This window comes from Loxodonta africana, chromosome 20 (assembly GCF_030014295.1).
Source record: "Loxodonta africana isolate mLoxAfr1 chromosome 20, mLoxAfr1.hap2, whole genome shotgun sequence".
Classification (NCBI taxonomy): Eukaryota; Metazoa; Chordata; class Mammalia; order Proboscidea; family Elephantidae; genus Loxodonta; species Loxodonta africana.
This window is the reverse complement of record NC_087361.1, coordinates 12346283-12373905: the sequence shown is the minus strand read 5'-3', so window position 1 is coordinate 12373905 and position 27623 is coordinate 12346283. Positions and strand designations below refer to the sequence as shown.

At 38.5% G+C, this 27623-nt stretch overlaps 1 protein-coding gene across 4 annotated transcripts in view; it reads right to left on the bottom strand.

Annotated features, from left to right (window-relative positions):
- IMPG2 (interphotoreceptor matrix proteoglycan 2) overlaps positions 1–27623 on the bottom strand; it is a 113633-nt gene that overhangs the window by 71356 nt on the left and 14654 nt on the right. For all 4 annotated transcript variants that reach the window (XM_064273041.1, XM_064273039.1, XM_064273038.1 and 1 more), the window contains 4 exons: positions 25921–25952; positions 25792–25815; positions 4601–4650; positions 3203–3285 (listed from right to left, as the gene is read on the bottom strand). In XM_064273041.1, coding sequence (XP_064129111.1) covers positions 3203–3285; positions 4601–4650; positions 25792–25815; positions 25921–25952 — 189 coding nt within the window. The remainder of the gene's footprint in view (positions 1–3202; positions 3286–4600; positions 4651–25791; positions 25816–25920; positions 25953–27623) is intronic.

Sequence of the window (27623 nt, the reverse complement as noted above, 5' to 3'; positions counted from 1 at the left end):
AACCTCAAAGATCCCACCACCCCTTCTGATGCATGAATGCTCTCTATAATATCCCTGACAGATGATTGCTCATTCTCTGTTTAAATGACTCTGATGAGAAAGAACTTGTAAATTTCAAGAACTATATTTCCAAAAGCTCTTAGGGTTGGAAAGTTCTTAATATTAAATTCAACTCTACCACCCTGTACCTTCTACCATTGGTCCCAGTTCTGTAACCTGGGACACATACAAAAGCTGTAGTTTCCAGAGAGCACTTCATATATATAGACACAGCTATCATGTCTTCCCTGACTTTTCCCTAGTTCCACTCCTCCACACATCTCAGCCTTCAATGTCTTTCTTAGGGTGTGGCACCCACAAATGAGGTCTGAGCAATTAAAAAAGGGTAGGACAACCACCTCCCTTATATTATACTGTATATTTCTATTAAGGAAATCTAAAATTATACTAGCTTTTACTAGTTTTTTGCAGTAACCTCATCACACTGTTGATTCATACTGAGACTAACATCAATAAAAACTTATACTTACTGAATTTTTTTAGACAACTTTGCATTTATCCATATTAAATTTCACCTTGCTAAATTTGGATGGAATTCCCATGTCTAAAAATATTATAAAATAAATACCTTGAGTAATTCTACTGCTACAAAACACATAAAACGCTGAATAGATTTAATGCTTTTAACACATAGCTGATTTGCAAAAAAGTAAGGAAAACCCCAAGAGGCCAGAAACAATCGGTTGCAGAAATCCAGAGAGGTGATCCAGTGTTGAAGGTGGCCATTTCCATGGTATATCTGCTGATTCCTTGTAACCCACGCAATACTGAATGCCAAATACCATGAAGGGACAAAATACAAAGTGCAAGGCCTATACACACTGGAGAGTTAGACTGATGACTCCTACATAAAGCAAGCGTTCTTAAAACTCAAATGAACAGTTTGAACAACAAATTAGACTAAGATGAAGGAAAGATTAGTGAACCGGAAGACAGACACGGATGTAACACAGAGAGACACAGGAATGAAAGTTATGAGCATGTGGTTAAGAGACATGAAGGATAAAATGAGAAGGTCTAACATATATTCAACCATAAGAGACAACAGCTGAGAATTTCCCAAAATTGACAGACACAAAGCCTAACATTAAGGAAGTACGACAAATTTAAAGCGAGATAAATAAACATAAATCCACACGTATACTCATTTTGTAAAACTGCCAAACCTCAAATCCAAAGATGAAAAAAATATCTCAAAAGCAGCTAAAGAAAACAACCAGACAATCCACAAAGGAATGACAACTAGACTGAAAGTTGAGCTCTCAGTAACAACAATATCTCTCAGAAAATAGTGAACTAAAACCAAAGAAAAAATAACTCTCAACCCACAGTTGAATACAGATTAAAAATATCTTTCTAGAATAAGGACAAATAAAATTTTATCAACAACTGAGATTGAACCAGTAAGAGACTCTTACTAAGGAAACATCAGGAGAAAAATTATCCCAGAAGGTCTAAAATGAAAAAAATTATTGTAAGATGACAAAAGAGTTATCATCTGGGTAAACAGAAAAGAAATTTAACTGTATAAAACAAATATGATAGTTGAATTTGTAGAGAGAACTAAGAGAATGAAAAAGAAAATACTTTAAAATAGCATGTAAATCAACAGGTTGGTAATTTGAATTGCAATGTTCTAAGGCTTCTGTATTATTCAGGATTAAGAGATAAATACAAAACTTTAAATTTTGCTAAGTCAAATATGCATTATAACTTACAGAGTGATTTAAAAAAAAAACACGGAAATACATGGTCTCCTAAACAGTAGATAGAAAAATACATTAGGAAAAAAAGTAAAATGTAAAACTGTATCAGGTTCATTTTTAATTAGATATAGGAATCTAATTCCTGCTAGGTATCTCTATAACTGTCCTGTTCTCCTACTGATTCTGTAAATTGGCTTCAAGTCATCCTCTCTATTTTAGATTTTAATGTTCCAACTGATTGTATATAATTCCTTCACTCCTATTACAGTGAACTCTATCTCATTCTTTAAATGTTTCCAGACCCAAGTCATGGCTAGTCTGCCTTGGAGTTCAGAACTACAGTGTTACTTTTTATTCATTCATTAACAATTACTTATTGAATGGTAGTATTTTCTCAGCACCATTTGCTTTGTACACAGTATTACCGAGAGTAGAAGTACCAATCCAGCCATCCTCTCTAGGGACCCCTAGCTATAACCAGCCTTGTTCACTGACAGAGAGGTTGGTGGGGCAGAGTGGAGTGACTTTAACTTGATTTTGCATAGATTAAAATGTCCAGGTTGAAAAGGAAAGGTGCAAGGTAACTAAATTTCATCTCTCTAGGGAATATGTTTAATCAGGATTTTCTCTATATTAAATAATATAGGACTTATGAACCCCCAAATTTTAAAAATTCAGAATTTAACAAGCTTTCTAACAATCTGTCTCTATTTTCCTGAGGAGTGTGTACTTTTTTTTAATCTGAATGTCATACAGGACTCAGCTTTAAGATTTAATACTGTTTAATGTGGATGATGTTGTTGTATGCCGTTGAGTCAATTCTGACTCATAATGACCCTATATGACAAAGTAGAACTACCCCCACAGGGTTTCCTAGGCTATAATCTTTAAGGGAGAAGGTTGTCAGGTCTTTTCTCCCTCGGAGTGACTGGTAGGTTCGAACCACCGACCTTTCGGTTAGCAGTCGAGCACTTACCCCTTGTGCCACCAGGACTCCTTGTTTAGTAGATAGGTTCCTATCAAGAATGATGCCGTAAAGAAGCATAGTGCTTCATGATTTTTTAAACTACATAAAATCCATATTCTTTCCACGTGAAGAAGGGAAGACAACATCCTCATCTATTAAGGGTTAGAAGAACAGTCATGTCACAGAGCCTGCGAGAGGCATGTGAGCTGACCATAATGATAGCTCCGTAGTCCCCGGATAATTTCATTTACAATTTGAACCCTCCCTCACCAAGAGCTAGCCAGTAAGAATAGATTTCTCAGCTCTCCAAGGGATCCCAGATTCTTTTTTACGTACTGGTTTCAAAGTCCATATTTTCATTAATAAGGCACCCTATGAAGTCCTGTGTGATCTGGCAATAGACCATAGACCCTCTCTTAATTCCTGCTCTCCATGTCAGAAACTGAAACGGCAAAACAGCATCACTCACACTCTCCTCAGGCCTCTCCAAGCTGCTCTCTGAGGCACCTTCATAGGAAGCCACCCCTGGATACGGAACACTGACAGCAGCACCTAAGCAGAAAAACAAAAACGTGTGTATGAGCTCAGTCCCTGACTAACTCCGAGTTCATATCAGGAAACAAGCAAGTGACGTCAAAATCATCCCTACAAACCATTTGCTTTTTCATCCTGAAAATTCTGTGCATTCTAACCTTAAGACACAGCTGTAGAGAATCTTCCCAGAAAAAGAAGCAATAAGGGCTCATTCATATATTCAGTCAAAAAACGTTTATTGAGCACTTGTCAGCATCTGCAAGGCACTATGGATACAAAGACCAAGTTCCTAACCTCAAGGAGCTCACTGGCTAATAAAGGGGACCGATATTGAAATTAGTATCTCTATCTAAAGGGGGAAGTAGGTAAAGGTATAAATTAAATGAAATTGACCATAAATTGATAATCGTTGAAGCTGGGATCTCATTATGCTATTCTATTTTTGCATATGTTTAAAATTTCCCATAAAGAGAAGTTTTTTTAAAAAAAAAAAATTTTTTTAAAGAATGCAACTACCAATTTACAGAAAATAGAGAGGTCAAAGGAGCATGTTAACCTACACCATTAGAATGCAATCAGAAATATCCTTACTCTGGAAATTCTAGGACAAATGGCCTGGTTTCTTCAACAAATTAATTACAAGAGGAAAAACAAGAAATACAGAAGGAAACTACAGTTTTTTTTTTTTTAAATGAAGACTTAAAAACACATTAAAAAATAAAATGGCCAAAACTAAGCTAGTATTTAGTAATACACACATCCTGTTGCTGTCAAGTGAATTCTGACTCATAGCAACCGTATAGGACAGGGTAGAACTGCCCCATAGGGTTAGTGGCCAAACTCTTAACCTCTGTGCCCACAGTAGATGATAAAACGATTTTAAAAAGATATAAACATAACTCTCATAAAAGTGAGATAGTGGTATTCTTAAGGGAGTGGGGAGCATTGTGTTTGGAAGGGGGCATGTAGAGGGTGTCTGGTAGAGCTAGAAAGGTTCTAACTCTTGACGGAGCAGTGGTTACAGGGTGTTTGCCTTAAAATAATTCACTAGGTTGTATATTTGTTTTAAGCAGTTTTCTGTGCTTGTGTTATATTTAACAATAAAAGTTTTAAGTACCCATATCATAATGCCATAAAATATGTATGCTTAAAAAAAATTTTTTTTTGACTAGTGAAAAGAGGAATTGCTTTTTCTTGAGACTTCTGAATGACATGTAAGAAGAAACCTGATATTTTTAAAATGTAAGCTGTAAAATGTGTTTGCTTGCTTGCAAGATTGTCCTAAGCCATAAATAATTTATAAAGTAAAGTGACTAAAATCACAAAAACATACTTCCCAATGTCGAGGTATCTTCAACAGGAACTGGAGATGACAATTCAGGGCTAAGGAAAAAAAATGTTCAAAGTTAACGAAATGATAGAAATATAAGTTTATTTTGGTGTTCTTTTTTTTCCAAAAAGGAAGCCACTAGTCTCTAAGCAAGAGTTCCCAAACCAAAGTAATGAGTAGCAAAGTGAAAAACAAACAAAAACATTAGTCTTCAAAATTTTTTCTCTACATTTATTGATGCCTAAACTAGAATGACTCTACTTAAAATATTGTCCTGGTTACTGTTTCATCACCCTGCTTTATTCTTCTCAGTTCTTAACATTGTCTAAAATTATTTTGTTCATTTAGTTATCTACTTGTTTATCATCTGTCTCCACTGCTTTAATCCTCTAGAACTGCACTGTCCAATGAGGCAGACACTAGACACATGTGACGATTTAAATTAATTAAAAACAAATACATTTTAAAATTCAGCTCAGCGATTCCTCCAGCCACAATTCAAGTGCTCAGTAGGCACATGTGGCTAATGGTTACTGTATTGGACAATGCCGTAAAGAACATTCCCGTCATCACAGAAAGGTCTATTGCACAGAACTGCTTTTGAATCTAAACTCCATGAGATTAGGGACATTGCCTGCCATATTCCTGCTGTATCTCCAGTGCTTATAATAGTACGTGCCCTTTAGTAGGCACTAAATAATATTTGTGGAATAAATGAATGCATAAATATTATGTGTGCAGAAGGCACTTGGCAAACCACCCATGGTGAAGCCGAGGCAAGACGGTTGTATAAACAGCTGCATGTTTCCATCCCCCACAATGAAAATAGAAAACACCAAGCAAAAATAGATGAATTTACAGTTTCAGAATCTGGAAATCAGTCAAAGAATTACAGCATTTAAGCAAACACGGAATTAAGAAAAATCCTGCTCTCCAATGATAGGAATTTTTTCAGTTTTTTCTTCCACCGTAGACACTCCACCCCTCCCTTGCCTCCACAGTCGTGGGCACTGTGACAGATGCTGTTGCTGAAGTGGAGAACCACAAACCACACACCCAGACAAGGACGTGCTCTCTGGCACAGAAGAGTGTGGACTAGACTTCACTTTTGCCAGATTTGTCTGTTTGTGTCTTCTAGGGGCTGCTTGAAGGACTGAGCGGGTAATCTCCCCATATTAGATGCATGTGCACTCCCATGGGACTGGGGGAAGGAATGTACCAAACAAAACCCACAGACAGTACCCACACTTAATCACACAGGACTAATTTGCAAGACTGAAGCACGTGGAAGCATAGATTTAGCTTCCAAGGACTGAAGGAGAAAGGCTGGTGTGCAAGTATCTTACAGAATTCAGAACTTTCAATAACAGTACGTAATTATGCAAAATGGCAAAGTAGGTAGTTCTATAGGTCTGTCCCACCTCCCAAATAACAGCACTGGAAAGAGCAACTGGAATCAACTGGAACTCTGGAACTGGGTTGGACACTTAATTCAACCAGGGGAGTACTTGATGAAGGCACAAGCTGCTGACCTCTCTTAGGTGAACTATGTGCATCACCTGGCTACCACCTCCCATTCGTCAGCCCCTCCAAGGTGGTGGAGTCAGTGGTCTATGTTCCTAGAGTGATTGGCGGGTATCAAGGCAGACAGCGAGTATCATGTGCTCCAATGATTTGGGAATACACAGTGTGCACAGCTGGGCTGGTCTGGCGGTGCCTTGAGGGAGGGGTGCAGAACTTTGCAGCAATTTTGGCCCTCTCCCAGAAACAGCTGCACCTTGCCAGCAGATTCAAAGGTCTAGAGCGCCCTCTGGTGAAATATATCAAGCCACTGACTGATGGTAGAGATAACAGAATTGGAACACACACTCTAAACACTAGCTTGGAAAAGTCACTAACAGTTGACTGTAGCTATCATTAAGTAAGAAAAGCAATAACTAAGGAGTGGGACAATTTAGATATTTTCTGCTTTTTGCCGTTTGTTTCTTCCCTGGACTACAAGGAATTCTCCCTTGAACCACTACTTGGCCATGGGCTCCAAAACAAATCTCCAGTGTCCATGCACATTTTGGAAGACAGCCTTTGCAAAAGTAGTCAGGGCAGGTTGATGAGCAGATGGACTATTACAGCCTTCAACAATTAAAAGTAAATTAATTAAAAAACTGCAATCTCTGGTGAAGGTGAAGCATCTCAGTTCCAGAGTTACTACATTATAATATTCAAGTGTCCTAGTTTCAAATGAAAAATTACAAGGCATACAAAGAAACCGAAAGGATGGTCCAGCCAAAAGACTAACACAAAGAGACAAAAAATTTATCCTATGGAAGCCTAGATATTTGACAGCTTAGAAGAATTTAAAATACCAATTTTAAATATGTTCAAAGAACTAAAGGAAAAAACAGACAATAAACTAAAGGAAATCAAGGAAACAGTACAGGAGCAAAATGAAAATTCCAATAAAAAGAAACTATAAAAAAGGATCAAACATAAATATTGGTGCAGAAGAATATAATAAATAAAATAGAAACTCCATTGGAAGTTCTTAACAACATATTTGAGCTGGCAGAAGAAAGAATCAATGAATTAGAGTATATAAGATGATTAAAATTCTGAAAGTAAAGAGCAATAGAAGAAAAAGATAAATAAAATTGAGAAAAGCCTAATGGAATTGTAGGGCACTAATAAATGAACTAACATACTAACACATGAATCCCAGAAAGAGATGAATAAGAGAAAGGGACAGAAGGAATAATTGAAGAAATAATGGCACAAAACCATCGAAATCTGATAAAGCACATGAATCTACAAATCCAAGAAGCTCAGCAAACTCCAAGTAGGATAAAGTCAAAGAACTCCATACCAAGATACTTTATAATCAAGCTTTCAAAAACCAAACATGGAGAATTCTGAAAGCAGCAACAGAGAAGCAAAATGTCACACATAAGACATCCTCAATAAGATTAAGTGCCAGTTTCTCCTCATAAACCTTGGAGGTCAGAAGGCAGCGGAATGACACATTTAGAGAACTAAAAGGAAAGAACAATCAACTAATAACTACATTTGACAAAACTATAAATCAAGAAATCAAGAACGAGGGTGAAATCAAGATATTCTCAGATATATAAAAGCTGAGAAAGTTCATTACCACTAGACCTATCCTACAAGAATGCTAAAGGGAGTCTTTCAGATGGAACATAAAAGACACTAGACAGTAAATCAAGGCAGAAAAAAAAAATCTCCACTATATGTAATTTCATGGGCAAGTATAAGGACCTATCTTAAGATATTTTTGGTTGGCAATTCTTGTTGCTATGTCCTTCATGATTTATAATGACAAAAGCATTAACAATAAGTATAAATTTATGTTACAGAGCACATGATGTAATAGATGATAATAACAACATAAACGGGGGGAGAGGGAGGACTATAGAAATAAAATTTTGGGTGCTGCAAAAGGTAAGTTGGTATCAATTTAAACCATGTTATAAATGTAAGATGTTAAATATAATCCTCGTGGTAAGCACAAAGAAAATATCTTAAAAATACGCACAAAAGGAAAAGAGAAGGAAAGCAAAATGGTTTACTACAAAAAAAAAAAAAAACAACAAAACACAAATATTGGCAGAAATGAGAGACGAAGACACAAAAAAATACATAACAAAATGGTGGAAGTAAGTCACTCCTTATCAGGAATTAGCACAGATGTAAACAGGCTAAATGCTCCAATCAAAAAACAGAGTGGAAGAATGGATTTAAAAAAGATGATTCAACTATATATTGTCTAAAGAGACACATTGTAGGCCCAAAGACACAATAGATTGAAAGTGAAAGAGTAGAAAAAAATATTCCATGCAAGTAGTAACCAAAAAAGAGCTGGGGTGATGATTTGAATGTCAGATAAAATAGAATCAAAATCTGTTCTAAGAGAAAAAGAAGGACATTACATAATAACAAAAGGGTCAATTCATCAAGAAGATATGACAGTTATAAATATATATGCACATTACACACAAGCCCCCCCAAAAATAAAATAAAAAAAAAAAAACACTGACAGAATTGAAGGGAGAAAGAAATCTACAAAAATAGTTGAACACTTCAATACACCATGTTCAATAAAGGAACAAAGGACCTGAACAAAGCTATACACCAAATAGAATTAACAGACATATATAGAACACTCTACCCAACAACAGCACAATATATATTCTTTTCTAGTGCACATGGATTATTCTCCAGAATAGACTTATGTTAGGTCACAAAGCAAGTCTCAATAAATTGAAAAAGGCTGAAATTATACAAAGCAACTTCTCCAACCAAAATGGAACAAAACTAGAAACTAATAACAGAAAGTAAAAGGGAAAATACACAAATATGTGGAAATTAAAGAACACACTATGAAACAGCCAATAAGTCAAGGAAGAAATCAGAAAAAAAGTTTAATGAAAAGGAAAGCACAACATACAAGACTTATGGGATGCAGTAAAGCAGCGCTCAGAGGGAGATTTATAGCAGTAAAAACCTACATTTAAAATCAATAGCCTAACTTTACAGCTTGAAGAACTAGGAAAGAAAAGCAAACTAACTCCAAAGCTACCAGAAGGAAAGAGATAAAAAAGATCAGAGCAGAAATAAATGAAATAGAAAATAGAAAAACAACAGAGAGAATCAACAAAACCAGAAGTTGGTTCTTTGAAAAGATAAACAAAATCAACAAACCTTCAGCTAGACTGACAAAGAAAAAAAGAGAGAAAATGCAAATAACTAAAATCAGAAATGAAAATGGAGACATTACAACTAATTCATCAGGAATAAAAAGGATCATAAGAGAATACTGTAAACAATTCTATGCCAACATATTAGATAGATTAGATGAAATGGACAAATTCCTAGAGACACAGGAACCACCTAAATTGTCTCCAGAAGAAATAGAAAATCTCCACAGATCTCTAACAAGTAAAGAGACTGAATAATGTAATCAAAAACCACACAACAACAAAAGTTGTGGACCAGATGGCTTCACCGAAGAATTCTACCAAACATTTACAGAAACACCAATTCTTCTCAAACTATGTGACAAGCATTACTCTGATACCAAAGCCAGAGAAAGATACCACAATAAAGGAAACTTAGAGACCAATATCCCTTATAAATATAGATGCAAAAACCCTCAACAAAATACTGGCAAACCTAATCCAACATCATAGTAAAAGGATTATACGGTGCAAACAGTTAACCCATTCAGCTGCTAACCAAAAAATTGGCAGTTTGAGTTTACCCAACAGAGTGCTGGGAGAAAGACCTGGTAATCTACTTCCGAAAAATCATTGGATCAAATAGTTAAAAACTCTGTGGAGCACAGTTCTACTCTGACACTGCTTTACGCCACGACCAAGTGGGATTTTTTTCCAGAGTGGTTCAACATTAGAAAATCAATCAATGTAATACATCACACTAATAGAACAAAGAAGAAAGAAGCACATGGTCATCTCAATAGATGCAGAAAATGCATACAACGAAATCCAACATCCTTTCATGATAAAAATCACTAAATAAACTAATAACAGATGGGAAATGCCTCAATATGATAAAGGCCCTTTATGAAAAACCCACAGCTAGCATCATACTCAATAGAGAAAGACAGAGTATTTCCCTTAGGATCAGGAACAAGACAAGGATGCCTGCTCTCACCACTGCTATTAAATATTATACAGGAAGCCCTATTCAGGGCAATTAGACAAGAAAAAGATATAAAACATATCCAAATCAGGAAGGCAAAAGCAAAACTATACTTTTCTACATATGGCATGATTTTACATATAAAAAAATCCCAAAGAATCAACAAGAAGGCTATTAGAGCTAAAAGATGAATCCAACGAAGTTGCCAAGTTCATGGTCAAAACACAAGTCAGTTGGGTTTCTATAGACAAGCAATGAGCGATCTGAAATGGAAAATAAGAAAAATATTCCACTTACAATAGCAAGTAAAGGAATAAAATACCTAGTAATAAATTTAACTAGAAAGGTGAAAGACTTGTACACTGAAAACTACAAAACATTACTGAAAGTTATTAAAGAAGACCTAGGAAAATGGAAAGACATTCTGTGTTCATGGATTGGAAGACTTAATATTGTTAACATATCAATACTAGCCAAAGCTATCTATAGATTCAACACAATCCCTATCAAAATTCCAACAGCTTTCTTTGTAGAAATGGAAAAGCCAATCTTCAAATTTATATGGAATTGCAAGTAGTCCTGAATAACCAAAGCAATCTTGAAAATCAAGAACAGAGTAGAACGACTCATATTTCCCAATCTCAAAACATACCATAAAGCTACAATAATCAAAATGTTTGGGTACAGGTATAATAATAGGCATATAGACCGATGGAATAGAACTGTGAGCCCAGAAATAAACCCATACACATCTATGGCCAATTGCCTTTCAATAAGGGTACTAAGTGCATTCAGTGGGAATAGTCTCTTCAACAAATGGTGCTGGAACAACCGGATCTCCATGTGCAGAAGCATGAAGGTGGACCCATACCTCCCACCATACACAAAATGGATCATATACCTAATGTAAGAACTAAAACCATAAAACTCTTGGAGCAAACATAGGAGTAATGCTTCTAGTTCTAGTTTTTGACAGTGGATTTATGGATACTACTTATTACTTTTAGTGTACTATCCAAAAATAAATCCATTGTTGAAAACTGGATCTAGAAGCATTACTCCTATGTTTGTTCTAAGGGTTTTATGGTTTTAGTTCTTATACTAAAAGTTGAGCCCTGGCGGCACAGTGGTTAAGAGCTTGGCTGCTAACCAAAAGTTTGGCAGTTCAAATCCACCATTCACTCCCTGGAAACCCTGTAGGGCACTATGAGTCAGAATCAGCTCAACGGCAACTGGTATACACTAAAAGCACTAGACACAAAAGACAAATGGGACTTCACCAAAATTAAAAACTTTCGTGCATCAAAGGACTTTATCAATAAACCAGAGAGACAACCTGTAGACTGAGAGAAAGTAGTTGGCAACCATCTATCTGCTCGGGATCTTTTTTTTCATTAATGGAACACATGCTAAATCATTGAGTGTATCTGAATCACATGTGTCCCTCTGGACTCTGGGGGTAGGATTGGTGGGACACATACGTCCCCTTGGACTTCAGGGTGGGTGCTCATGTCCCTCTGGACTCTCGGGTGGTAGGACTGGTGGGATGCATATGTCCTGTTGGACCCTGGGAACCACATGTCCCTGAGGACTCATGTACAGGTTTGATGGGACACATATGGCCCTATACGCACCAGATGCACCACCCCATACAATACCCTGTAAAAACAGTAATTTGCAGCACATACCCTTCTCTTCTTCAAACAGTTATACAGGTCCCCTCCTGATGGTTACAGGCACTGCTAGTGGGGAAGTAGCTTCTCAATACTCCTGAGAGGTAGAAAATGTAGGTGGGACACATATGTTCCGCTGGTCACAAAAGGGTTTAACATCCAGAATGTATAAAGAACTCCGAAAACGCAACAAAAAGACAACCCAATTTTAAAAATTAGGCAAAAGACTTATTAAGATATTTTACCAAAGAAGATATAGAAATGGCCAATAAGAACATGAAAATACGCCCAATGTCATCAGGGAAATGCAAATCAAAACCACAATGAGATTACAAAAAGATGTGGAGGAACATGAAACATATATTGCTCAGTGAAATAGGTCAGTTTGAAAGGCTACATACTGTATGATTCCAACTACATGACATTATGAAAGAGGCAAAACTATGGAGATGGTGAAACGGTCAGTGCCAAGGACTTGCTCTAAAAAAAAAGTCTATTATTTAAAACACACACACACAATGAGATACCACTTCACCCCCACTAGGATGGCTACTATCAGAAAATAACAAGCGTTGCTGCGAATGTGGAGAAATTGGAACCCTCACCTGCTGCTGCTGGGACTGTAAAATGGCACAGCCACTACGGAAAACAATTTGGTGGTACGTCAGAAAATTAAACATAGAACTATCCTACGATACAGCAGTTCCAATCCAAAGTATATATACCCAGGAGAACTGGAAGCAGGGACTCAAACAGAGGTGCACCGATACAGCATTATTCACAATAGCCAAAAGGTGAAAACGACTCCAGTATCCAACAACAGATGAACGGATAAATAAAATGTGGTATATACATACGATGGAATATTATCCAGCCATAAAGAGAAATAAAGCTCTGATACATGCTACAGCATAGAAGAACGTTGAAAACATTATGCCGAGTGAAATAAGTGAGATACAAAAGAAAAAATACTGTATGATTTCACTTATATGAAATATCCAAAATAGGCAAACACATAGAGACCGAAGTTCATTAGCAGTTACCAGGGCCGGCCGGGATGTGGGAACGGGAAGACACCACTTAAGGAGCACAGAGGTTTTGTTAAGGGCAATGAAAAAATTTAGAAACAGTGTTGATTGCTGCACAACATGGTGAATGAATTAAACTCAGTGAATTGTATGTGTAAAAATGGTTGGACTGTTTTGTTACATATATTTCACAATAAAAATTAAAAAAAAAAAAAAAAAACATGGCCTACGAAGGTTATAGTTTTATTGGAAATACAGACACCAAATAAGTGATGGCAAATGCAACAAGTAGTACAGACAGGAAAGTACTAGCTGCTAAGGGGGAACATATCATTATTAATCTCTTCTCATTTGAGAAATCATAAAACCGTAAGTAATCTTAAAGATAGCCTCCTTCAACAACTTATATGAAGAAAGTAAAGTTTAGAGAGATGGCTTGCTGTAGGCCACCATGCTAACTGGTTCCAGGTCTCCCAGCTCTCAGCCACCCTGCGACTGCAGGAAAAGACCAGAAGTGATCAGCACAATCTGAAAAAGCCCTCACTCTTAAGGGAAAGAAAGAGGGTTTCCACAAGCCTAAATTCCCATATATCTCTAAGCTATATAAATTGTAGTTATCTGGGTAAGTTTTTATAACTTTAAAGTTTGTATGCATGTCCTAAGGGGAAAGGATTGTCCCATTAACCACTTCCAAAGGTGCTGGATCAGTGGCGATTATGTAAGTTCTCAGCTTAAATGGCAATTGAAAATACTCTTCAACCTTACACAAGTCAGCTTCCCAAGGTTATTTGATCATAGTCAGAAACATCTCCTTCACAGACTTGTCAAGGTGCCAATAAGTCCCATCTTCAAAACAACTCCTTAAGGTTGCTCCACTGCTCTAAATTAGGTCGCAGAGGGTACTCCAAGACACCAGATAAACATGGCACACATCTTGAAGAATTAATTTCACTTAAAGCTTAAGCAGTTGGGGAGTTAAGTGCCCAAAAGCAATTTTCCCAGGGTCACAAAATCACCTAATGGTCCAAGACCATAGCTAAAATTCCTAACCGTATCCAGAACACTATTCAATAATAATAACAGCAAAAATAATTTGAACTAAACTTACTGAGCCCTCATCATGTGCCAGGTACTGTGCTATGTGGCTATGTGCTTTATCTTGGTTAACGCACTGAATTCTGGCGACCACTTTAAAAGGAAGATATTAGTATCCCCATTCCTACAGATGAGGAAACTAATGGCACAAGAGGTTAAAAATTTGCTCAGGGTCACAAGCTAGCCAGTGGAGGAGCTGTGATGTGATCGTAAGTACATTTGATACTCTTATCTATCTCAACTCACTGCTTCACAGCATGGTCTTTATGTGACCCATACTCTTTAGAAGGTTGGCCAGGATGGTTTACTTGGTCTTAATGATGCTGGCCTACATAACCAAATGACCCAGAAGCCAAAGTCTGTACGGTCCCGGAAAAAAAGTAAGGAAACCTCAGTCAGAGCAGGAGGGCTACCATAAGCAACCAGGTATGAAGAACACAGTAAAGCAAAGGGGTCAAAACAAAACATGGCAACTAGAGTGGGAAGTTACGAACAGACAGAGGAAGAAACCAGTTCTCACCTGAGCCAGGAGAGGAAGGTGGTCAAAGTGTCCTCCGTATCAAAATCAAATTTAAGTTCAATACTCTAACTCAGCAAGCACGCAAAAGGAGAAGTTTGCTTACTTCTGTAGAACTAGATCTCACCTTACTGAATTCAAAGTAACGTTATTTTTAAGGATGGTAAGGAGGAAACTCTTGGAAATTCAAATCACTCGTCTAACACTCCAACACTCGATACCTATCCTTCCGCTCTCCTTTCAAAAGACAGAAAAGAACACTTAGCAATAACCCTTTTACACGTTCTTATTAGGTATGTTGCCTGCAAGGATCCCTTAAAGCGTCCCTCACAACAGAACTAGAACACAGAGCTGCACTGAGTTTGGACACGAAAATTATCACTGCATTTCTAGACCCAACCACAAATTTCCAAGAGTCCAGCTAAGACCTTTAACTTAATACCAGCAGCAAACAACCCCCTACTGTCTTGTTTCCTCAGTACATTATTCATTCTCCACACTCTTGCTTCAGCTTGTCAGTGGGATTCAGTTGGGATTGTGTCAAAAGATGCATATAGACACATGGAACATAAAGTTTAAAACTATGTGAAACAAGCCAAGCATAGGTTCGCCTATCCAGGTTACTACTTCCTTGACGATTTTCTTTACTTTGTTTTACTATAATCTGTAAACAGCAAAAGAACTCCAGGCAAGAAGTTGGGAATCCTGGATGGTAGTCTCAGATATGGCATTAACTCTGTGAATGACTTGGGAAAATACCTTAGTTGTTCTGAGGCTCAGGAACCTAATCTCCAAAATGGGAACATCTCCCTGCCCTACCTATTTCACCAAAGGTGTTGATGAAAGTCAAAGAAAATATTCTACTCAGAGCATTATGAAAAGGACGAAGTGGTAAACAAATGTAAGAGAAAACAGGAGTTAGTGGAGCATTGATAGATGTCATCCTAAACAGAATAAAACATTTGCTGAAAAATTTTATATTTGGCTTTGTAATCCATGATAGACACTCTCAGCTACAAATACAAGTCAGTTGAGGTACAAAAATCCCAGGCAGCAGTCCTCACACAATGAGAATATCAGCAGAGAATTGATAACGGACCTGAGTGAGAGGGATGAAATTCAGTTACTCGTTTAAGGCGTATTTAGTGAGCACATAACCTAGGCTGGGCCTTCTGCGGCCTGTTGAAGATATAACAGCAAGAGCAGATGGCGCAGGGTGAGCAGTGATGGGAGCGAAGCGTAGATGCTTTCAAGATGCCTGAGTGTGATGGAGACGAGCTGGAGAAGGATTTTTTTTTTTTTAATATGTAACATGGGAGAGGCTTGAGCATGTTTCAATGCTAATAGGAAGGAGTGATGCAGTGGTTAAGAACTCAGCTGCTAACCCAAAGGTCGGTAGTTCAAATCTACCAGCTGCTCCTTGGAAACCCTATTGGGGCAGTTCTCCTGTGTCCTATAGGGTCACTTTGAGTCAGAACTGGCTCGGCAATGGATTCGGTTTGTTTTTGTTTTTTTTCTAGCAAAGAGAAGTTGAAGACTCAGGAGAAAGGGCGGAACAATGACAGGCAGAGGTAAGATGGGATGTGAGGCCCTGAGTACAGGTGAATAAATGCTTTTTTAAAGAGACTTAGCACATGATAGTGGGGAAGGTTAAAATGGGACATAGCAGAGAATCTGGTACAAGTCATATGCCAGCAGATGGAGGTAGAGGTTGCGTGGAGGAAGTGATTTAAATTACAGAGAAGAATTGTCGTCGGCAGAATAATGGCCTCCGAAGAGGTCCATGTCCTGATCCCCAGAACCTGTGAATATGCTATGTTACATATCAAAGGGAAATCAGGTAGCAGATGAAATTAAGGTTGCTAATCAGTTGTTGACCTTGCCATTAGGGGGATAATCTTGGATTATCTGGGTGGGACCCATGTAATTATGAGGATCCTTAAGTGTGGAATAGGGAGGCAGAAAAGCATCAGCGTGATGTGATATGAGAAAAACTTGACTGGCCATTGCTGTCTTAGAAAATGAAAGGGGGACAGGAGCCAGAGACTATGGGCAGGCTCTAGAAACTGGAAAAGGCAAGGAAACAGACCCTCCTCTAGAGCCTCCAGAAAGAAACTCAGTCCTGCCAACACCTTGATTTTAGCCCAGTGAGACCTACATCAGACTCTTGAACTACAGAACTGTACTTGTATTGTTTTGTTACTAAATTTGTACTGATTTTAGCCCAGTGAGACCTACATCAGACTCTTTAGCTACAGAACTGTATTTGTATTGTTTTAAGTCACTAAATTTGTACTGATTTTAGCCCAGTGAGACCTACATCAGACTCTTTAGCTACAGAACTGTACTTGTATTGTTTTAAGTCACTAAATTTGTTTTGATTTTAGCCCAATGGGACCTACATCAGACTCTTTAACTACAGAACTGTATTTATATTGTTTTAAGTTACTAAATTTGTTTTGATTTTGGCCCAGTGAGACCTACATCAGACTCTTTAACTACAGAACTGTATTTGTATTGTTTTAAGTTACTAAATTTGTATTGGTTTGTTACAGCTGCCATAGAAAAAGAATACAAGGATCTCTCTAACACAGGGAATAGAAATCTCAAAAAAAATCATAAAAAGAAATTTGAATATAGAAAATTAGCGGTCAAGTTAAGGGTTTTAATGGGTCATGATGGTACTCAAAAGGATCCCTGGTGACACAACCGTTAAGAGCTTGGCTGCTAACCAAAAGGTCAGTGGTTCGAACCCACCAGCAGCTCCATGGGAGAAAAGACCTGGTAAGCCGCTCCTGTAAAGACTACAGCCTGGAAAACTCTATGGAGTAGTTCTGCTCTGGCATAAAGGGTCATTATGAGTCGGGATCAACTCGATGGAACACAACAACAACATGGTACTCAGGTTGGAGAAAGATGTGCTTAGTAAACTCTTTGGCTCCATAGTGTCATTCCCAGTACGACCTATCCCGGGGTAACCGCCTTTTCAGCAGCTACCGTAACTGGCAGTTTCCACCTTGCCCAAACCTGGTGTGTTCTGGTTTCATGGGAAGGACGTAAACTTTTAAATTCTCAAAATTCACTTGCATTTTATTGCATAAGCATTATTTTTTTATACATTCCTTATCTGATAAGGACCGTGAATAATATCTTGAGTAACCAATCATACCTAGTACATGCAGTGCCTTGCACAGTGTCAATAAAGATGTACGACAGTTCTGCTGTGATGTTTATGAATTTGTCTGAATATCATTAACATATTAGAAAACGATCATAATGTGAATTTCTCCTTTACTTAGTACATGATTTCATGTGAGAAAAACTAAGTGAACACAGACAACTGCAGCCAGATGAACCTAGCTGCACAGAAATACACAAAATGTACATATGCACACCTCAAACATCTACCAGCTAACTCAGTTTACCACGTGTTATGAGCCACGCCCACCCTCATATGAAGTTGTAACTTTCCATCTTATTTCAGATAACCCTCCTTCTACCACTTTACTACAACTTTTACTACACTTTACTACAACCTTTCTGATGTCTACTTCCACAAGCAAACTTCAGGGCTTCTTCAAGGTTAAACTGCCCCCCATACGTTGCAGTATTTATGTATTTCCAAGCCATATAAGATATGTCAACTGTGCTATACCATTTTTGTTAGGTTCCTCTCTTTTTTGAATGTGTAACCAACAAAGGTTTCTAGTGTTGTGCCAACAACCCTATTTTTCCTGTCAGCCCTGTGGTTTTTATTATGCAATTTTGCATTAGGTAGTGATTTTTAGGAAAGTATATGTTGTATTACAGCAGAATTGACTATACAATGAATAAATTTGGTTTTCATACAACTTGGAAGTGATAAACATCACAAGTTTGTTCTAAGACTGCCTCTCAAACAAAGTATGTGTACCTCAGGGAGCAGAGCAGAGTGCCAGAAAGTACACAAAGCCACTACATAGACTTGGCTCCCTTCCTAAAGCAACAATTTTTCTGAGATATTTCAGAAATTAATCATTTTATATAAAACAATCACTGATACATTACATAATAGAATAGAAAAACACGCATGAATTTTTAAGAAAATCAATACTTGAAAAATGTTTGGATTGAGCAATCACTCTGACCTATACCATTAGGGAAACTTTGAGAGAAAAGTCTGAGAAACAGTGTTCTAAGTAAACTGAAAATTCTCTTTGCTGACAGACGTAGAGACTAATAAGAGAAATAAGGGAAGCACGTTAGCTGCTGTGTTGAGCATGTTCTGCAGAGGGAAATGGTAGAAGACTCACTAGGAGGCTAATTCACAAATCCAAGTAAGGGATGATGGTGGCTCAGATAAGGGTGGTGGGCATAGAGGCAGTGAAAAGTGGGCAAATTCTAGACATATTTAGAATCTAGGGGCAACACAATTTCCTGAGGGACTGGATATGAAGTGTGAGGAAAAGAATGAATAAAGGATGATGTCTTAGCCATCTGGTGCCACCATAACAGAAATACCACAAGTGGGTGGCTTTAACAAAGAAAAATTTATTTCCTTACAGTAAAGTAGGCCAAAAGTCCAAATTCGAGGCTTTAGCTCCAGGGGAAGGCTTTCTCTCTCTGTCAGCTCTGGAAAAAGATCCTTGTCCTCAAACTTCCCCTGGTCAAAGAGCTTCTCTAGCACAGGGACCCCCAGTTCAAAGGACATGCTATGCTCCTGGTGCTCTTTTCTTGGTGGCATGAGGTCCCCAACTCTCTGCTTGCTTCCCTTTCCTTTTATCTCTTGAGAGATAAAAGGTGGTACAGACCACACCCCAGGGAAACTCCCTTTACCTTGGATCAGGGAGATGACCTGAGTAAGGGTGGTGGTTACAATCCCACCCTAATCCTTCTCAACATAAAATTACAATCACAAAATGGAGGACAACCACACAATACTGGGAATCATGGCCTAACCAAGTTGATATGCACATTCTTGGGGGGGACATAATTCATGACAGATGATTATAAATTTTAGGGTCTAAACAGCACACAGGATTAAGTTGTCAGCAATGAGATGCAGAAGATTATAAGAAGAGTCAATTTGGGGTGGGGAAATTGGGGAATCAAGAGTTCAATTTTGGATATGTTTAGCTTGAAAAGTCTACTACGCATTCAGGTAGAGATGTCTTAATAAATATGAGTTGCCTTCCTTCCTCTCGATTTACATTTAAAGACACTGCATCCAGATTTTTAGTGATTCATCTGAAACCAGACAGCCAGTTAGAAAAGGGAAGGACAGGTCTCTTGATTCCCGGTCTAGTGCTCTTCCAAGTAAATCTCCCCAGAGAATAGATTCAAAAAAACCAAAAACCCACTGCCGTCAAGTTGATTCCGACTCATAGAAACCCTGGTGGCATAGTGATTAAGTGCTATGGCTGCTAACCAAAAGGTAGGCAGTTCAAAACCGCCAGGCGCTCCTTGGAAACTCTATGGGGCAGTTCTACTCTGTCCTATAGGATAGCTATGAGTCGCTATGAGAGAGTAGATTACTTTCCATTAAAAGAGAATCACTTGATGAATCTTTAATGAATCCTTTTCTTGATAAACCAATCTAATGTTCAATTCGAAAAAATTATATCAGATTTATTTATCTCAATGCAAACACAAAAAAGAATTCTATGAATGACAAAAGGAGTAAGTATGAGTAAACAGCTTTAAAAAATGCACACATGTTTAGCCAAGACTCAAAATCTGTGCCTAAGTTTCCTAAAAGAGATGAAATAACTTATCCTAGATGTGCACATAGGATTTCAGTGTACTCCCAAAGCAATCTGCTCACAATATTCATCTTCCGGATTATAAGTGTACCCACTAAGATGAAAGGGCCAGAGCCACAGTAAGCTTGATGTTTGTCTATGTGTCTGAGATATTTCATAATTTAAATTTTTTCCAAAGAAAACATTTAAAAAAATAGAATTATTAATGAATTTTGAGATACTTTCCATTAAGCCTCCACACGAAAAATGAAACCCATTGCCATCAAGTTGATTCCGACTCATAGCAACTCTATAGGACAGAGTAGAAATGCCTCACAGGGTTTTCAAGGAGCGGCTGGTGGTTTCGAACTGCCAGCCTTCTGGTTACCAGCCGTGGCTCTTAATCCCAATGCCACCAGGGCTCCTAATAAGCCTCAGCTCATGATAAAATGTTTATACTATCGAATAGGTAACTTTCCTTTCCCTGACATTGTTAGCATTTCCCAGAAACTGGTAAACTAATTTGATAGTTCCATTTCGTGTTACTTAGTAACTGTGGAACTTTGAGGAAGTTTCATAAGTTCTCTGAATCTTACAGAATTGCACTCTGTAAAATTTTATTTCTCAGGGTTATTATGAGCATTAAATGCAAAAAAAAAAGTTTGTTAATATGTTAATACTGCATCTGTATGTATGTATATGTACACACACAGACATGCACTCACGGAAGTGATGATGATGGGCTTGGGAATATGTCATTTTATAAGGAGCCCGTGGGTATTGCCACCATTCAACAACTGGTCCATCATTTGCCCCAATAGTACTGCCAGTTTGCACCACAAGGATAACTGGGCACTAGACACACTGACAGAAGCGCAGCAAGAAAGCAGCGTATTCTGCCCACTACTCTCAGTAAATGTGCCAAAGGGGGACACGAAAAGACACAGAAGGCACTTTCTGCCCTTCTACTTGGAATTCTGTTCTTGTCAATCATTGGATATAAAAGATAACAGCCAAGACGTAGAACAAGCTGTTGACAAGACAAACACCAAAACTTCAGTGCTTCCCCAGCTGACGGCTCTGTCTCACATACTGCCTCTATGTGGACTCATTGCCAGGTGCCTGGTAGACATTCAATATGCCGATTGACTGATTGATTGGTAAAAAACATCATCATGGAGAAGTTTGCCTAACGCAATGTAGCTACTCTCTAAACGTTTATTCACTTTAGTTAGCTCCTTCCTTCACTAGACAAGAAGAATTTGAAGTTGAAGCAAAATTTAGTATAGCATTTTTTTTTTAATTATAGAACCATTGAAATTGAAACTCTCCATTCTTCATGTTTTCTCCTTTCTTGTTCATGCACATAGACATGAAACAAATACAACTATATTTGTTTATTTCTAAATAATACAGAAAAGTCATATAATTTGAAAAGGGAGACAATATAGCAGAGGGACTGAATACTGGCTCCATCACTTAATAGCGCTGTAACACTGAACAAGTCACTTAATCTCTCTGTACCGCGGTTTCCTTCTCTGTAAACGAGGAAGAATAATAATGCCTATCTCATAGCATGTGAGAGAGAGGAATAAGAATAATGCCTATCTCATAGCATGTGAGAGATTAAGTAAATTAAAATAAGTAAAGAGACCTAGAACTGTGTCTGAACAATAAGTGCTATATTTGTGTTAGCTATTACTATTTTTTATTTAAACTGCAAAACCTCCAATTAAGTTTACTGAGGTAAAGGTATTGTAATCATTTTAAAGGACAAACCCCATCATTTGTTCCTGTGACTAAGAAGTTTTTCAATCATCTAAGTAACTGCTGATTCATTAGTATTTTTAAATTAAACACAGAGTTAGAGTAAAATGGAGTTTATTCCTTGACCCACAGTGGTCTACCATGAGGTTCCGGACTAACTTATCTGACAGGATAAGGAAGAGAAAGCCTCATCTCCCTCCTATTTGGCATCTTTATGATGCGTTAACATATCAGTGCATAGCAGTCCTTGGAATGCCTAGAATTCTACAGCTTCAACACTTGTAAATGTAGACATTCACACTAATCTATGCATTGCCTATCTAGCTTCCGAAGGCATGTGGTAGATTACAGTCTAGCTCTTATGATGAAGGAGTGTCTCTTCAGATAGATGGAATCATTCATTGTCTTTTCTTACAAAAAAAAATTGTTCTTGAGTATTGGGATGGGAAAGAAGACAATGAAGGTATATGAGAGACTTTCAGCTGATGTACACGAGGATAAGAGTTTCAGTCAGCAGGCAGGAGGGCCAAAGACACAGAAATAAGATCATCAATCTGGGCCAGCTCCAGAGAAAGCCAAGGCATTCATTCATTTCCCCTCTTCTCTAATTCCTTCCTAGTTGTTATGACTTAGGTGCCTTGTCATCAGGGACCTGTTAGTGATATATTGTCTAAGAAACACTTCCCTCAGCAGGGATAAAGAACAAATCCACATTTTTCCTCTTGGAATGATGAAACCCAACAAGCTCTGAAGTTGCGTTATTTGCCAGAAATTCTATATTACCACTGGGGTATAGTAACACTGAACTAGATGGAACAAAATGTCCTCAGCTGTATCTATGAGGCTGATATGGAAACCTAGACACTGAAAATTTATTGTGTGACCAGTTTGGCCATATACAAAGCTGAATCAATCAAAAAATCATCCAACTGAATTAATTTCTCCTTTCTTCCCTCTCTCCACATTTCTGTATACACACCCACCATACCCACACACAACACTAGACTAAAACAAATCAACCAATTCAACACATACTACATATACTGAAATTACACTGTGTACAAGCTTTGTGGTGGTACTGTAGAGGTTATGAAGAATCCCAAAACATGGTTCCTTTCCTCAGGAAGCTTATCTATTTGGGTTATAAAAATGAGTAAGAAGCAGGCGTTAGGTATTTTGTAAAATTATTGATGTTATTTATTTATTCCTGTGAAGATACTATTGCTAAATCTAGTTATTTTTGTTGTGATGATTAAGTGTGGTAATAAATATTTTGCACAGTAAAAGGCAGTATAACTAGAGGTGAAAAGGGTAGGTTTCAGAATCAAATTGATATGGGTCTGAATCCCAACTTCACCCCTTACTTAGCTTAATAACCTTGAGTTACTTAAACTCTAATACTCAGTTTCCACATCTATAAAAAGGAGATAATAAAAGTACGTAACTCAGAGGATTTTTATGAGAATTAAATAAATCAACAAATGTACAGCACTGGTGGCAGAGTGGTTAAGTGCTTGGCTGCTAACCAGAAGGTCCGCAGTTTGAACCCACTGATTGTTCCATGGAAGAAAAGACCTGATGATGTATTCCCATAAAGATTCCAGCCGAGGAAACCCTAAGGAACAGATCTACTCTGTCATACAGGGTTGCTATGAGTCGGAATCAGTTCAATGGCACACAAGAACAACCTTTCATCAGCCCAAAGCACTGGTTCTTGACATCAGCTGCATAATAGAATCACCTGAAGATCTTTTTTCCTTTTTTAATCCCCATGCTCAGGCCACAATGCAAATCAATTAAATCAGTCTCGGGGTGTGGGCTGCAACACAGACAAGGTTGCAAACCACCAGACTAAAACTCCTTAATGAGCAAGGCTTTCTGATTATGGACAAATAGGCTGAGAACAGACAGTCAACAGGTCCAGCAAATTCACTGATAATGAACAGACACCAACCAAACGGTGATGTCAACGCAGGTTTCTGAAGTAGAACCCTCAGCCCAGAACTCTCCACACAACAGACTCTTGGCAGGCATCAAAATGGGCCCTCTGCTCCATCTTCTCCTCCCCCATCACCACCATCTTCCCCGAATCCTTCTAATCAGATGAAAAGTGGTCAAACATCTCAGAACATTCCGCAATAACCAGCAGGGGGATTTCAGGTACAGCCATCAAGCCCCTGTTTGGATCTCTGGCTTTGATGACCACCAGAGCCCTTAGCACACTGTTCACACAACTGTAGGGATTACTGAGACTGGTAAGGCTCATCAGAGTATTTAGTCCACTGCCTGGGTTGCAATGACAATTACAAGGATTCTCAGCTCTGCTTCTCAGTAGTGAAGAGCCCACACCCAAGAAACTACATGGTCCCACATCAAAAAAGGGTGCTAAATCCCAGGCCCCAGCACAGGCTCAGTGGTATCATCAGCCATATGAATGAGTGAGACCACAGAGTCCCACTTCCCACCTGGTTATTCATGTCGCATTTGAAACCACATGTATACTCTGCCACCCAGGCTGCACTCTTGACTCACCTACTTGATTTTTTAATCAGTCCTTCCCTCTGATTTGAGGTGAAATTCTGGACTTGGATCTGAACTGCATGCCCTAGTGGTGTGTCCCTGTACAATCACCCACTTGCTGGCATAACCAAATATTCTGAGGATGTACAGAATGAGAAATCTTTACCCTCTGTAGGCTCAAAATTCCACATCTTCCATCTTCTACTGAGCCACAAATGACCTTATCCCTAAGCCTAAAGGTCAACAGAGCAAGAACCATAGCACTGGAGGATTCATCTAGGTTGTGTTATTCTTATGCTTCAATACCATATTCATTAATACTCAAGAAAGTGATCCACATCCCACCCATCATTTAATAATCTATCCTTCTATTAAGGTATACTATTGCCGAACAATTTTACCATTAGCCCCTAGATCTAAACAGTAGTTGTTATGGATGGAACTGTGTCCCCACAAAATATGTGCTGTAAATCCTAACTCCTATACCTGTGGAGAAGGCCTGGTGGCACAGTGGTTAACAGCTCAGCTGCTAATCAAAAGGTCAGCAATTCAAATCCACCAGCCGCTCCTTGGAAACCCCATAAGGCAGTTCTACCCTGTCCTATAGGTTTGGAATCCACTCCATGGCAATGGTTTGGTTTTTGGTTTTATAACCATGGGTGTTATCTACTTGAGAATAGGGTTTTCTTCATTATGCAAATGAGCCATGTCAGTATAAGGTGTGCCTTAAACCAGTCACTTTTGAGATATAAAAGAGCAGATTAGGCACAGAAGCAAGCAGGCTCTGGAAGACTGACACTATCTGAAGATGGTGGAGGCAGACCAATCTACAAACCCAGGAACTCCAAGGATGGCCAGCTAGAAAAGCTGACACAAGGATTCTCCTCCAGAGTGGACAGAGAGAGAGCCTTGCCCTAGAGCCGGTGCCCTGAATTCAGACTTCTAGCCTCTTAAACTATGAGAAAATAAATTTCTGTTCATTAAAGCCACCTACTGGTGGTACTTCTGTTACAGCAGCACTAAGAAACTAAGACAACAGTTGATCATACCACATAAACCAGAAATCCGCTTTCTTACCCAAGAGAGAGGGAACAATCTGCCTCTTCATAAGGTCAGACAGTAAACAAGCCCAGAAAGCTGTGGTGGTAGTCTGGAAAGGGAGGTGGCCGCAAGATGAGGAAAAGCACTTGGGACTTACCCACAGGCCCTGTCACCGCAGGAACTGCCAAGAAAATAGAAAGGCACCATTAAATGTGGGGTGAGTCTTGGAGTGAGCACGACAAATCTATGTTGCCAGACATGAACTCGGGGAAAAAGAAACACTCACCTGCTTACAGTTGCCTTTGTGTAAGTCAGTTTCTAAGAAAAACAAAGATAAAAATGACTATGTTTTTAAAGACAGTTATTAAGCAGTAAATAAAACTTGTTCCACAGGAACATGAATTTCCTAGCACTGTAGAATCTATGTTACTATTCTCCGTGGTTAGACAAATGGTTAAAACAAGGCACTAATGCTATCAAATCGGTTTTGCAACTGGGTAAATGCCCCAACGTCAGTCTCTGTTTGTGTGCCCAAAAGTTCCTGTACTCTTTTTTAAATGGGCACAAATTAACAATTCTTTCCTGCTAATCATTCCAAAAATGTCTGCAAGTTAGAGACTAACCTGCCATGGAGTTAGAATCAAGTTATTACATGATCTAACGTATTTACAGTGATTTTCACCCTAGAACAATATAGACATGTGTATAAAATAGCTGATAAGCCCGTTTCTCCAGAAATCAGACAAAATGATAAACTATATCAATAACTGGATTATTCATCTGGGACGTTCCAAGGCAAACTGTACCCAAGCTTCCTCTAGATAGTTTTATTTTGAGGCCAATATGATGAAAAGAACACTAAGAATCAGAAAGCTTGGTTTCAAGTTCCCTTTCTCCTTCTTTGGCTATATAAGCAAATCACAAAACCTCTCTGGCACTGGGCCTCAATTTCCTCATCTGTAAAATGGAGAGGATATTACTGTAAATATTCTCATGATATTTATTAATAGTTCACTGCTCGTCTTATCTACAGCCTCTCCTGGAGTAATCTCAAGCACTTTCATGGTTTCAAATACTACCTCAAGGCTGATTATTCACAAAGCTGATTTACAACCCACATTGCTCTCCCTGGAATGAAACCAAAATATCAACAGTTCGCTTTTCATACAGGCAGCTCAAATCAACACATTCAAAAGTGAACTCATTCTCTCCATCACACACCCCAAAGCTGCTTCTCGGCCTGTATTCTTGGTCTCAGTCACCAAAGCTAGAAATTGGGAGGTGTCATCGGCCACTCCTTCCCCCACTCCACTCCCAATCCAATCTGTCACAAAATCCTACTCATCTTGTTTCTTGCGTGTATCTCCCATGCTCCCTTGCTCTATCTTAAGGTACAGTTATGGCCCTCATCCTCTCTGCCTGGAGTACTGCAGCAGCATCCTGCCTGGTTGCTCTGCTCCAGTCTTTTCTCCTCTAATCCATCCTGTGGTGAGAGAAACCACATGACCTCTCTAAAACTCCAATCTCTAAAATCAGCCCCTGTGACTCTCCTGCTTACAACTCTTCACGGTTTCCTGTCAAAACTTGTTAACCTACCCTTTCCACTCTGACCTCCCACCACTCCTAGTCTAGGCTTCTGGTACATTGTCCCCAAGTCATTCCCTATGAACACTTGGCTTATCTGTCCCTCTACCTAGAATGTCCATTCCTAATTCCTGCTATTTAGCTAACTCATACTTATCATCTAAAATTAAATCTAGGCAACACTTCATCCTCTTCGTCTGCATGTTCTATGAAATAGCCACTGGAAGTGTAACTCCTATGCCTTCAAATCTAAACTTGCTAAAAGTTCCACTTGTTTAAGTGACACCTACCAATGTAACACCCCAAAAACCTGCAGTTATGGCAATAGTAACTCTAAACCAGTTGTCACTGAGCCAATTCTGACTTAAGGCAACCCCATGTGTGTCAGAGTAGAGCTGCTCCACA